This window comes from Solanum stenotomum, chromosome 10, assembly GCF_019186545.1.
Source record: "Solanum stenotomum isolate F172 chromosome 10, ASM1918654v1, whole genome shotgun sequence".
NCBI classification, from domain to species: domain Eukaryota; kingdom Viridiplantae; phylum Streptophyta; class Magnoliopsida; order Solanales; family Solanaceae; genus Solanum; species Solanum stenotomum.
This window is the reverse complement of record NC_064291.1, coordinates 57,047,069-57,062,041: the sequence shown is the minus strand read 5'-3', so window position 1 is coordinate 57,062,041 and position 14,973 is coordinate 57,047,069. Positions and strand designations below refer to the sequence as shown.

Below are 14,973 nucleotides of genomic sequence, written 5' to 3'. Positions count from 1 at the left end.
ACGAGATAATTCATGAAATTCATAATATTCAATATTGGCAGCCTTCGTGTTTGAGGAATAAACCCTCTCCTTCTATCGATATCATACATCATATAGTTGTGTTGAAATATATCTGATTTTCTTGTTTCTCTTATCTTTTCGTTTTTTCTACTTCAAGAATTCTCCGTTCTTCCATAAAATATTTAACCTTTTCTTATATATTTCAATTTTCCTCAAGATACTATTCTTGTTCATTCATTTAAAAAAGTACGACACATTTTTATATGTTTTTAATGAGAAACTCTTATAGTCACACAAACATAAATAGGCAATATAATCTGTTTGATAATTTCTTAAATATCGTCCCTAGTTAAACTATCAGTCAAATTAAAACAAATGAAATATTATCAGAAGTAGAATTACAATTTGAAGCTTAATTATGGGTTAGTATGAATTTGCCATTGAATTTAGTTATTGAGCTCGCAATTAGATATTTACACATATAATGATATTTTCTAATATAAATGTAGAGTCTAAATAAAAATTATTGATCTCGAAATTCGTATATAAGATTATAGCTTTGTCCTTAATTATACTACTGATTTATTTACTTCCTCTTTATCCAATCCATGCATCATAGTCATTCATGTATTCTTCATTGTGGCCTCTTGACTATTTTCATTGATAACAGTATTATGTTCCCTTTTTTTTCTTTAATTTATTATGTGCTCTTATTGCAATTTGCACATTGTACAACAAAAATTAGTTGTCCATGACATAATTTCCAGTTTATACGGACAACTTATTTGTCATTTTCAAATTTACTTTCCAAAAAGGAGGCCTACCACCAATTATTTGTCTTGTTTTGGGAACTTAGGACATATATGATAATTGCCAAAAACACAATAGGACCACAAAAATGTGTCTCTAGATTTTTTGTCTATAACTTAAGATCAAATTCACAATTATAATAACAATAATAATAATATTTGACTACAATATCTCTTGCAATAGTATTTCTTATTATATATTGGTTTTTTGCTTATTAATCAGAAAAATTGGATGTTTTGATTCTTAGCATAACCATTTATGATTGAAAGGAATATATCATTTGAGACAAGACAAGTTCTATGAAGTATAAGAAAAGACTTTGCAATGTTTTTTTTTTAAAAAAAATAACTACTATGATCGAGTCAGTTTATATATATCTCTATTGATTTTACGAATAAAAGTATCAGCTAAGACTTGCATTAGTATTTGCAATTAGTAATTTTTTGCATTAGGCGTTCGATTTGGAATAATTTCATGAATAGTCGATCAACTTTTACTTAATTGCATGCATCAAATTAAATTACTTAAATTATCTTTTAATTTGTAAAGAAAAGTTTGCTAGACTTTATCAAGTATCACGATAGTTACAAAACTATTTTTTATATCCAAATTAAGACTAAAATGCACTGATTTCGTCTTTTTCAGAATAAAATTTGCTAAAATGTATAAAATAAATTATAATACTTAATCAAGATATGTTCCAACTTCGATCCAAAATGAATATAAATTAACAAGTAGGCACGACGAGATTATATAGCTAAAAAATATTTAACAAGATCATGCTACAGAATTTTTTAAGAAATTGATAAAGCAATGTGAATATATTTTCACAAAAAAAGACATGGTGTAAATAACAGTGGGTTAGTGGGCATAGCAATTTGACGTTTTTTATTTCGTTTTCTCTTCTTTAAAATTCAATATATATAAACAACGTAAATAACATGCTCAATGTAATTTCAGAAGTGTAGTTTGAGAAGAGTAATGTGTATGCAGTCAACCCCTACCTCGTGAAGATAGAGAGTTGATTATTTTTTATATATAGACCTTTGACTTAACTAAAACATAGTAACAAAATCAAGTACATAAAAAAAAACATAGTAATAAAATAGTCATGTTAAAACATAATCAAGAAGTAATAGATAGTAGTATACAAAATATTATAAAATAGTAGTGTAAATTATTTTATATATTACATGTAATTATTTTATATACATATTATTCTATTTTATATACTTCAACCAATCGGAGGACCACCAAGAAGTAGGGGTAGAATATATATCTTCCATAAAAGAATCTTTTTTTTTTTTAATTTGATTTTAAAGAATTTATAAAAGAATCAAATTTGATGGTTGTCAAATTGGCATCCAACTACTTTGAGAAATCAAAATAAAAATTAAATTCTTCTTATGACTTCTTCCTGAAGAAAACATACTATTTAAACAATCCCAAATTAAATAATATTATATGTTGTTTAATTTAATTTCTCCCTAGCTCCCTTTATTTTGGAACTCTTAGTTCATATTAATATTTTGCTTTCATTGAAGAAGTCAATACAATCCATGCTTATCTATACGTATTATTATATATATTATACCAATATATATCTCAACTTGACTATTAAATAAATTCCTAAAACATGATATCATTTTTTTCTCAATGATCGCGATGTATTTTAATTTTTTTAGGGTGTGTTTGGTATGAAGAAAAATATCTTCATAGAAAAATATTTATTTTTTAGTGTTTTATAAATAATTAGAAAATATTATCTCACTAATGTCTATGTATAATGTAGCAAAATAATATGGGATAAACTGAGGGGGAGTGGGATTCAAAGGACGAGGGAAGGGGGGGGGGGGAGGGGGGGAATAAAGGGATGGGAAGAAGGTCAAAAAAATTGAAATGTCACGTATGAAACTTGTTTTCTCTGTTTTCATTAGAAAAGTTATTTTTCTGATTTTTAAGAAATTTATTTTTCTAGAAAAAATATTTTGATCAACCAAATATATAAGGATTTAATGTCTTTGAGTAATTTTCTCATATTTATTTTGGCACATGTATTGTTTATTACGTAAGTACAATTTTATAGTTTACATCAAAATCTATTTAATTTAATTAATTCTAATAAAAAAAAAGATCAAGCAATTCTTTGAGAAGTCGGCTGTTAATTATAAATAATTAATCAAAGTGGTTAAACTTTTAATACTGCGTCACCACATCACTTGAGACACATTATTATTATTATGAAAGCTGGCTTCTTTTTTTTTTTGACAGAATATAATTTTATAGTCAAACATATTTATTTGTAAAAAGGGTGGTCGATTACGAATCTTCATTTTTCTAATTATGTTACTCATGAGTCTTATGACAGAGTGGAGTTGGCGGCTGAGTTTATGAAACAATGACAATAATTAAAAGTAAAATTTATTATATATAGTGTGATACTTTATTTTTAAAAAAATAAATAAATTAAAGTATCAGATCATTTAGAAATATATCTATAATATTATTCGTAAAAACCTGAGTTTATAATCTTAAAAATGAAATAGGCATGCTTCTGAAAAGATTGTTCAATCCATAAAGCATATCTCACATGCATGATCTTTTTGAATTTGAGTTGAATGAATTGAATTATGAGTATATTATGATGACCTATCACACTCATCTATTGACGCGAAATAATATCAATAGGATGTGTGTTATTTAAACAATTCTCACATTTGAAATACCCAAAAGTTAAAAGAGGAGAAATTTGGAATTTCGTAAAAACCTTGATGATTGAACATATAGCTTGTTGAAAGAATATCTGATAAAAAATCTCGATATTGAGTTCCGAGAATTTGAATTAATTGAAACAGAAAATGAATATTGGTGATCGGATAGAAACTCCTTTAATTAGTGGGAGTTGGTTCAAGTGTTCAACCTACTTAATTTGTCCAAATATGCGACAAGTTGAGTGTTAGAACTTGAAACCAATAAATTGCAAACACAATTTTGAAGGACTCGAATGGGTACTTGACCCTTTATTATTTTACACAAATGATTGTTAGTAATGATAAAGATATTTAATTATATCATAATGGTCATTATTGATTCAATTTGAATTAACAAATATTGTTTAAATAAAAAATACTAAAAGAAACTTTTTTGCTTTTATGCATGCACACAAAATAGTACCTCCAAAAGGACACCTTGAAAAGGTCAAGAGATCATAATTCAAATCGTAGTTTCTGAATTAGAACCTTAACGATTACTTGACTTAATGAGTTTGAAAACTCCAACGATATTGTACCGTAAAGAGGGTAAATCATTGGAACTCAAAAGGAAAAGACTTACGGTGAGATATAATCTCTCCTCTATCTAAGTAAAACGAAAGATTGTAATAATTAATATGCAACTCTGATTTCCATATACTAGAGTTAATTATGTGAAATATAATTTTTGTTAAGAAGTGAAATTAAATCAAATGAACGAAAAAGAATGCACATTATCATGAAGCTTCAAATTTCACAAGTGAAATCTCACGACAATATCAATGAGTTTCACCACTAAAATTTTAAATTTCATGTCTATAACTATTTTTCAATCACATAGACTTACAAGTGGCTATTTGTGAAATTTCCCTACTCATATCCCATAAGCAATGTTGGAGCATTTCATCGCACATTTCCCCTTCAAATGAGCTGATCCTTATTTTTACTTTTTGAAATCAAACTTATGCCTAGCAAGATCATTACATGTGTAATATTATGATGCAAATATATACACTTATGTTCCACGAAAAAGTTATTTACTTCAAAAAATAAAAATTAAAGACCAACACAAAATACAGACAAAAATACAAATAACCCATGTTGGAATACATCTCAAATAGAGGAACTGGACTTAAATACAAAAAGCCCATAATCATCTCTAAAAAGCCCAAAAAAAATCCAGCCCAATCAAACTGTCTTCAGCATACCAACAAAACCCGAAATTCTGCATATCCCCTTTCTCATTCGATCGGATCAACCGTTTCAATCTTCATTTTTCTCGTTAATCAAGGTACATTTTTGCTCATTTTAATCGATTTACGTTAAACTTGATTGTAATCATAGTTTAATTTACTTGTTTTTGTGAGAATTTTCTGTCATGATTAAGAGTTATTTTTTTTCGATCGATTGAATTTTTTTAATTTTTTTTTGGGTTTTGAAGAGATCTTAATTATGGATGGTGAAATTAAGAACATCAAGAAGTGGAACATACTGTATCCAGTTTATATAAATTCAAAAAAGACGATAGCGGAAGGAAGAAGAATTTGTGTGACGAAAGCTTGTGAAAACCCTACTTGTACTGAGATTAGTGATTGCTGCAACTTCCTCAAAATTCCTTGTGCAATTGAGGTTTGATTTTTTGCAGTTTTTTCTTTGCTTGTTTCTAAGATTATATTTCCGTTTGTTTTTTCAATTTTTTTGCTTTGCTTGATTCAAAGATTATATATTTATCATTTATGATTATGTATATGTAGTTTGAACTTGTACCTGACCTTATATAATAGGGCAAGATAAGATATATGTATAACAAAGACTCAACTATGCATTGATCCCAAAATAGTTAGGTCATTGATATAAATGTCTATATTTATCTGCTGTAAGCAGGCTCATTTCATTGGAATGCTAAAATAGTTCATCTTTAAAGGCAAATTAGTGCTGTGTTGAGCTCCATAGACTCCTTAAGTCTCGCATTTCTACACAACATACAGAAACCTATCTAGAATAATCAGACTATGGGCACTAACTTCCCAAGGGTGTGGCCTAGATGCGTGGCTTTCAATGAAGTGGGGGAGAACCATGTTTCAGATTCAAATTCCAGCAAAGAAAAAAATACTAGGGTGATTTTTTCCCATCTGTTTAAGTCTTACTTGTGTTGTTGGGAGGCAGCCGGTAGGAATTAGTTGAGGTGCACGCAAGCTGTGATAGATACCATTGTCATTAAAGAAAGAATAATCAGACTATGACAAACAATGGAATTAATGCAAGCGTTGTAACAACAACTAAGTCCTCATCCCAAGTTCCCAACTAGTTAATATTATATATATGAGTCCTTTGGTTTCATTGTATTTCGTTTTTTTTTTCTTTAGGGCAACAAAAGATAAAGAAATATGGGGGAAAAAAAAGTGCAAGGATTAGAATTTTGAATAGCAGCTGGAATCGACCACTCTTTCTAGGTTCTCCAAATCTCCTGAACTTTGGTAAAGGTGTTAATCACCGTGTGATTTGTTGGGTTAATATTTACTTGTAGGAGCAAATTTCTGAATAGAATGTTGTGTTTTTATTTAATTGCTCCCAATGAAATCGGTGGTAAGCTGTTTAAAAACAAAGTGTACTTGTGCAAAATAAGTTAATTGTGGTGATGTCTGCAGCATCTTTAAGTCTCTCAAGTACATGATGTGCCTTAAAAAATAAAGATGACAATTTGCGAGCAATATTGTTTCTATTAATGTTTTCTGAATTATTGAATCGTTGAACATATAAGATTGAAAATTTTTTGCTTATAGTTATTTTCTAAATCGGTTGTTACAGCTTGATAAGGCATATCCACGGGATTTCATGCAAAGAGGAAGAGTGAGAGTTTTGCTAAAGCGGGAAGATGGAACCCCTTACAATCCTGTCATTCCTTCACGTAAGAAAATCCCTACCACCCACCCCACCCCTTTTTGGGGAGTGGGGAGCATTGTTCTATCCTCTATTTTCTTAAAGCTTTTTGCAAAGCATTATAGTTTCATAACATGTTGAGTGACTTCATACTTTGATTAAACTCTCTTTTAAGCTTTAAACAATGAGCTTGTTTGATTATATGGAAAATTGTCTATGTTCTTGAACTAAGGAAGAAAGTCATATGGGTGATAACGCTAAATATTTCAAATGGAAGTGAATACCATTTATCTATAACCTAAAATTGTTCTACACCATTTTTATGAAGTTATAGCCACCATTCTTAATTGATGTTATCGTAGGCCACTCTACGTAGTGTAATTGGAATATACTGCATCATAAAAATGTCTGTTGACAACAAAGAACAAACGTACTGTGTTTCAACCCCAAACTAGTGGAGTATATGAATTCTCTATATCCTCCCAATCTCTATTTGGTCGCAATTCATTCCAACACTCTAATTTTTCTGTAAAATTCTCTTAGGCTGTACTGGCTTAGTGCAACTATATTATACAATATATTATTTACCCATAAGAAAGGAGATTCTAGAAGGTTAAAGTTCCTTTAAGTCTTACAGTTTTACTTTTAAAAAAAGAGATCTTGCAAGACTGTTTTTCATGCGAGGAATAGGGAAATGCTTTCTTAATTCTTTTGACTTAATATTCTAAATTGGCTGTGAAGGAGGAGTATCCAAGCAACTCCCTACTAGTATTAATTATTTTTGGATGGATTCAGTTGAGCACCATAAACACTTGTACATGTTTTTTTTTCACCGACTTGGTTTTTCTTCATGATTCTTTTTGGTTTATAAGTCTCTAGAATATGAGGCTTTGTGCATGTGTGGGGGTTGTTTTCAATTATGAGATACGTCGTTGTGTTTTGAAAGAAATCGAGTCACACACAAGTGTCTAGTTGTTAAAAGAACATATGATACAGTCAGAGCTTTAACTGATGGTTTTGGTGGTATTTGGGGATATTTCCTCGTTTTCTTTGTCAAGCTCCTATAACTTGTTTTCCTTTCTAAAGCTTAATAATTGAAACAGGAGCTAACTTTCTAGGGTTGTATATTGCAGGGAAACAGCTGATGATCAATGTTGCAGAGTTGGTTCGAAGACATCCTAATAGGACTAAGAAACAGGAGCCTGCAGCCTCTTCTGCAGCTGGTTCTTCAAAGTCTGGCAAGGGAGGTAGAAAGAAGAGATAGTTTCACGAGGCAACATTTCAATTTCTTCAAACTGTTTAGAGATCTTAGATCTGTTTATCTCGGAATATTTTAGTCCTTTCTTTTTTACTTGATTTGAGAGATGTTGCAAAGAAGAGAAAGGATGTATGAGCTATCGAAGAATGTCCCATATTTGTATCATCGATCTAGACATTTTTGTTATTTTTTCGGCCTAAACTTAGCTCTTGATTGTTAATAGTTGCTTCTGATTACATCTACATATGCTTTTATCCAAATTAGTTGGAGTCAACAATATGGATCAATCTCAAACTAGTCAGCACTGATGATATGAGCTACTGGCATGAACTGATACTTCATCTGGTTTATAATGTCCAACATACCGGTGAACTGTGCAATGAAAATTTTATTTCCGGAAAAAAATCAAATTTGATCACGTTCTACCCAGAAGTTACCCAATAACAACATACCATATGGAATCCCCTATGTAAGGTTTGGAAAGGATAGAGTGTATCGAAGTACAAGAAACAACATATAATAACAAAAAATGACTCTGTAGTCAGCCAGAAGTTACCCATTGACAAATTTGGCTATGACCAAAATGAAATACATTTATTATATTGTTTTGTTTCAAATACAGCTTTATATGACATTTGAAAGGAAGGGAAAAAAGAGACAACCTTGTATGTATTGTATAATGTTGTACGTGACCATAGAGGCCACAAATCAACCAACCATGAATCAATATAAACGAAATGAATCGGGTAATCACATCCACGTATTCCAACTTTGAATAGAGGAAAAGTTGAGATCAGAATCCTGGACCCAGCACGCTCCTTGTTAAAGACAACCCAACTGGATAAGATCTGTGAATCCTCATTTTGCTAGCAACTGGACCTTTGGCAAAATTGTCAATAATATCTTTTCCTTCTGTATCCATAACCGATTTTGGTGGCACACTTGAATCATTAGATTCGACAATGAATTCAAGCCCCTAAATTGCAATACATTGTATGATTAGACATTAGGAACAATTGAACGGACGACCAAATCCAGTAAATCAGGTTCAAGAGAGCCAATGTACCTTCACAGAATTTTCCTTGGGAGTCACCTTTGAATGCTCTATCAGCTTAGCCTCCATGCCCTTTCCAAAATTCCAATAGCCAAAATAAGAATACATCTTTATGTTTTGAAAAAGAAGGAATAGTGAACGATAAATGGAATATTTTCCCACCAAGCAAAACTGCAGTTCCATTTTAATGCATAGCCAACAAATACGAGTAACAAACACCAAAATTTTGCCCTCAAGGCCTAGCTCGAGTGGCAAAAGGTGGAGGATTTGTGGCATAGGTTGCAGGTTCAAGCCCCACACCATGCAAAGCGAAATCAGGTATTTAAGTGGAGAAGGGTAGAGGGGCGGGCGGGACCCATTATCAACCGAGTTTAGAAGGCTGTGATTGGTCCTAAGGGCGGGTCACAGACAGATTTCTCGGTTATCCAAAAAAAAAAAAACACCAAAATTTCCAAGAGATCGTGTTTGTTCTGATTACAATCAAATGATCTTCATAAATCATGGAAAGAAGCCTAAGTTTTTCTTAGCAGTAGCACAATTACAGTTTTTATGGTTTAGGTCAGTTACCAAGTCATTTCAAGTAAATCTTATAGGATAATTTGCCAAGCACCAAAGGAGAAAGTCATTGTTCAGCAGAATGGAAAAGACACAGGCGTCGCCGTTGATCACAGCCTTAATTGGAAATGCAAACACTCATTCAAAATGCAACAGAGAAAAGACAAGAAAAACCTTAAGTAGCTGCTTGTATTCCTTACGGGAGAAAGAAAGTGAATAAAGAGGAAGGACAACAATAGTCAAAAAGCTTTCATCTATTAACATAATAAAAATACCTGAATAACCTTAGTATTTTGAACATCCTTAATGCCCCCAGCAGCTTGGCACAAGTACCACAAACCAGAATTAGTCACATCCTGTGGGGTGGGGATATTAAACAAGCACAAGTTGTGATGCAACTGCAATAGTAATAGACAGAACATAGGAAGAAGGGACAAAAAGTATGTTGTAGACATATATAGATATTCACCTGGTTACTCTCAAGAAGCTCAATCTTCCCTTCCTGCCAAATTGAGCAACAACTGAAAGATTACAAAATGACTAGCCAACGGATCTTTACTAGCAATGCCATATTGACACAATTTGTCAAGCAACGTACTCACCAATCCAGACACCATCTCATGGATTAAGTTTATATCGAAACCAATTTGATTTAGATTAGCCTTAACATCTCTCACCTGCATAAAGAAACATCTGATGTTGAGCACCGACAAAGAAAGTATCCCAGTGCCTCGATGCATAAAATCTATGACTAAGATATTCAAGCAAGTAATCAGCTATAATTATTTTCTGGCCTTAACCGTTACCCTTGAAAAAAAAAAATTCTGGCCTCAAATTTTACAAGCAACCGACAAAATTCAGCTCGTAGTGGCAAGTTCTCCCAGTAATTTTCTGCTATACATCTGTCAAGTTTTGACGAAGAATTCGATTGGTACCTCATTCCCCTCGTGATTTTTTTCTCATTATAACTGAGGCAAAACTTAATATTTTTTTCCTTTAGTGTGCAGGTATGGAAACAGGAGTTACAGGAAACTACTTCTCACATAAGATAAAAGAATCCTTCCTAATACATCAATGTTAAAAGGAGAATGGGAAGAAATGTTGTTCTCCTTACGTCATTAGTAATAAGGTTTGACATCTCAATTTGCTCATCTAGCTTCCAGTCCAAGTTTTCCAGCCTCTTAGTCAAATGTCTTCTTGTAGACTACAAAAGAAATATCAGTGAAAAAAGTATGAGAACAGCTATTAGCATATATTACACAGATAATCCAGGAAACTCTTGACAAATCTTGACTCACAGCCAATGCATCAGATACGTTCTCCAACTGCTTAGACACAGATGCAACAGCATTCGCCATATTATGCTTTGTCACATACATTACATCGGAAAATGACCAACCCTGTGGAGGATTAGTAAGAGCATATAAGATTTATAACAAACGTATAACGAAATATCCTAGAGGTGTCAATAGATATAAACTGCAGCAGGGAATACTTGCCTTCCACTTCATGTAACAATAACCCATTGCCCCAACTGCAGCAGCTGGAAGAATGTAAGAACCATAGCTCCCTAAAAAAGCAAAGGCTCATAACCATGTCAGCTCTACTTCAACTGGATCATCCATCAATAAAGGACAAGTAGGGTATTTACGTTACTAGTATTCTAGCCCCAACAGGGGCAGTTGTGTGCTTTGATAAGTAATAAACAAGAGCAATATTGAAGAAAGGGTAACAGAAACTTAGGAAATATGCTTCTTGACTTGGGCAGACTACAAACAAACTGGGGTCAAAGAACTTCCACTTTCATGTTGAAAAAAGGCATCTTAATAGGAGAGGCATTACATAATTCAAAACTTAATTATCCGGGTCCATTTAAGAAATCGCTGTCTCCATTCTAGAGAAATCAGCACAGGCACTAAGATGGGAGACACAATGTAAAGTGAACATAAAAAGACAAAAACATACCACTGGAGGAAGAATCCTTATTGAAAATAGTAATTGGATTTGATATGCTCATCTCCCGGATCTCTTGTGCTAATTGTCGAATCTAAAGGCAATATCAGAACCAAGAAAGGCTTGGATCAGGTAACAAGTGGAGTTACATAGGAAACATGTACTTGTTAATTTGTAACATCACATTAACATATACAAGGAGCTCTGCCTTGCCACTTCCTTATTCATTGGATAAGTATATACATAGAAGATTCATATAACTGACCCAATTTTAGTATTAATGCTACATACAAATGCCATGCACATTAAAGCGCAAAAGTCAAGTTCATCAATGAAACATATTTTGGTAAGAGTAATGCTACAAAGTTGTTGAATTGTATTGACCATTGTGAAGAGTCCCACATCACTGGGAAGGGAATTTGGACCTTTTATATGGTCTTGGATAATGCTCAACTCTTGAGCAAGCTTTTAGGGATGAGTTAGGCCCAATGTCCATTTTTTTAACATGGTATCAGAGCTCATCCCATCCTAAGTCATGGTTTACCAATATTGGACCCCCATATAAAATTGTCCACACCCCAAACGTCTAGCCTTGGGCGTGAGGGATGTGTGTGTGAAGACGAAGAGTCCCACATCTGCAATGGGAAGGAAATTTGGACTCTTTATATAGTCTTAGCATAATCCTCACCTCTTGAGTTAGCTTTAGGGGTTGAGTTAGGTGCAATGTCCATTTTCTTAACAACCACTGACTAGCTCGTCTAAAAGCTTAAATCATTAGAAATGAAATACTTTTATTTATCAAGGTTGTCAATACGCCCTCTTTTCTAAAAAAATTTCTTGAGTCATGAGCGTATAAATATTTTTTCGCTGATGGATAGAGATGAGACTCAAACCAAGGACGTCACGTACTATGCTACCATGTTGAATTTGTGTGACTACCTCATTAAAAGCTTAAACTATTACACAAAAGACGCTCTTATTTATTTATTTATTTTAGGTCAACATAATAATATCCTCTTCTTCTATTTGAAGGAAATGAAGATGGTACCAATGAGCTTCAAAGTATATTTTATGATAAACATTGTGACATGGCTAACCGGCTTCCCCTAACCCTTTTGATTATTTCCCCTCTCTACCTTGTGCCACTAAATCTGAAGTATCATATGACAATGTCTTGAATAAAATTGTATGTTTTTTACCTTTATCTTCTTTTCCTTCAAAACAACCGACGAATCTACTTTGATAAGCACGAGATAAATGTAATTCACTAACAAAAAGACAAATGCAATACCTGAGCTGCTAGAAGAGCAGTGTCATATTTACCAGGAGATGTCTCAGCTGCATTCACGCCATTTATCACCTCCTGAAGCTGCGAGATCAGATCAGATAATCGTCCACTTTTCAATATTACTGACCCAGTCAAACCTACACCACAACCAAATTAGTCTTCCCCCAAAGGAAGAACCTATAGATATTTGAAGGAACTATTAACTCAGATTCGAACTGCAACAAAACTTGAAGATGCCAATAATCCAAGACTGCTTTCTCCCCCAACATCCAATATCATGTGTCTGTGTCCTAATAAAATTTCTGCTCTAGGGTAGTATTAAAAGTAAATCCATAGAAGGGGAGGGGGGGTTCGGTCCACCAAAGGAAATGCAACACGACAGAAGAGTTCGTGTCTGTGTCCAACGAATTGACCACGACTACAATCTGCTTTCCATTCTCGTTCCCAGCCCTGTAGGGGAAGGGGGCTCAGCTCTTACTTCAATTAAGCACAAGCACCCCCCACCCTCTCCCCTTCTTCCCCCTCTAAATCCCTCAAGCCTGAAGGTTAAACATTAGCTATTATGAGTGTATATTTAACATTGCACACTCTCAACACAACTGAGGAGAAAATTTGCAAACCCTTTGACAAATTCCTGAATGTTTTTTCTCCAAATTCCTGGATATAAAGGAAGTTTTGGATACTAGTTTAACGGCCAATGTAAAATAAGCCTATACTGAGTTCTCTGAATACTGTAGGAACTTAACAAAGCAGACTGAATATAGAGGATTCATATAGTCCACCTTAACTATCTGGGATTGAGGCATAGTTATTTATCCATTACTATTAATAAAATTACTCAAACAATCACTTTCTGTTAGATCAAGGTTCCAATATCCAAATTATCAGCTAAACAAAGCTAATTTCCTCGAGCTTCAGAAGCAAAACGAATCTCTCTTTCTTCCTTCCTTCCTTCCTTTTCATTGACTACTCAAAAGTAAAACAAGTATAAACGGAATATAAACTGATGAACTCTATATTTATTCAGAGAAATCACCTGCGCCGACGAGTATGAGTACTTTGGAAGTGGCGACGCCGGTTTGCATCGCCATGTTTCGGTGTCGTGAAACCGCCGCCGGTGGAGCTAATCGTTGAATTTCAATATTCCCGGCGAACTTATACCTTTTCCTTTTTGTCCAACTTATTGAATGCTTTAATTATTAATATACAAAGTCATTTGTTATACAATTATTTAATTTCACAAATTTACTGGGAAAAAACATTTGAAAGTTACATTTTACTGTTTAAGTAAAACTGCCACACGATTTTTGTAGAATTATAAATATTCTCTTATCTTTATATTTAGAGACTTGGAAAATTCTAAATATGTTATTGTCTTGTTAGAAAATTCTTCCAACTGAATCTGAATTAATTAGTTGACGATGGTTTGTATTAGCCTTTTGATAATATTCTCCTTTTTTTCAATTTATTCATTAAAATCAATATACGAGAAAAAGAGGAAAAATAAATACTAAATGGGAAAATTAGTTTTTGCCTACTCATTATCACATATTCACGCTATTTACTATTCTATTTAGGAGCGGAGCTAGAAAGTCAGACATTCATTTAAAACTCTTTTGACGAAAAATCAATTTATGTGTTTATATTATATAATAGATATTGAACCTATTCATGTCGGGTAATCATGTAGCTCAGTTGGTCAACTAATTGAACTCCCATCCTATTGGTGAGTGTTCGATTCGCCACTACATAATCTCCTCTCTAATTTAAGGAAAAAAAATATGTTACAACGTGAAGAATCGAACTCTCGCCAACAAGATGAAAGTTCAATCACTTAACCAACTAAGCAACTAATGTTTACCCAAACTAATACTCCCTCTATTTTAATTTATATGACTCATTATTTTTTAGTCAGTTCTAAAAAGAAAGACATATTTATATGTTTAGTAACAATTTAATTTTAAAATGATTGTTTTACTTTAATGAATGATTTATAGTCACATAAATATTTATAACTTATTTTAAACCATAAGTTTTAAAGTCCTTTTTTTTTAAAAAAATAATCATGCTAAAGCAAACTCATCACATAGGGATGAAAAAAAATAACATACTACCAAATCAATACTTAGAGAGTTTTTTTGCGATGGTTTGATTATACAAATTTACTGGGAAAATATTCGAAGTTACAGTTTACGGTTAGTAGAAAGTTAAGAAAAATTACCACGTGACTTTATAAAATTGAAAATATTCTCGTTAACTTTATTTAAAGATTTTTGAAAATTTTAAATATGTTATGTTCTCTATTATAAAATTCGTCAAATTTAAATTAATTAGCCATAAAATGATACAGTACTTGACTGGTTTCTGCGTTACCCTTTTTGACAATATTCTCGATTTTTCAATTTATTCATTAATATCTATACAC

At 32.5% G+C, this 14,973-nt stretch overlaps 2 protein-coding genes across 2 annotated transcripts; one reads left to right on the top strand and one right to left on the bottom strand.

Annotated features, from left to right (window-relative positions):
- The first annotated feature begins 4,735 nt into the window (after positions 1-4,735).
- LOC125841530 (signal recognition particle 19 kDa protein) lies at positions 4,736-7,899 on the top strand. Its single transcript, XM_049520685.1, has 4 exons — positions 4,736-4,851; positions 5,002-5,189; positions 6,369-6,468; positions 7,574-7,899. Exons 2-4 carry the CDS (start codon positions 5,013-5,015, stop codon positions 7,702-7,704), a joined length of 408 nt encoding a protein of 135 aa, XP_049376642.1. The 5' UTR covers positions 4,736-4,851; positions 5,002-5,012; the 3' UTR covers positions 7,705-7,899.
- A 371-nt stretch (positions 7,900-8,270) lies between these two features.
- LOC125842329 (uncharacterized) lies at positions 8,271-13,731 on the bottom strand. Its single transcript, XM_049521606.1, has 11 exons — positions 13,585-13,731; positions 12,552-12,685; positions 11,273-11,354; positions 10,807-10,877; positions 10,606-10,707; positions 10,422-10,511; positions 9,910-9,984; positions 9,777-9,809; positions 9,583-9,663; positions 8,765-8,824; positions 8,271-8,674 (listed from the first exon to the last, which is right to left on the bottom strand). The coding sequence occupies exons 1-11, from the start codon at positions 13,637-13,639 to the stop codon at positions 8,492-8,494; spliced, it is 966 nt and encodes a 321-aa protein (XP_049377563.1). The 5' UTR covers positions 13,640-13,731; the 3' UTR covers positions 8,271-8,491.
- Positions 13,732-14,973: the final 1,242 nt, after the last annotated feature.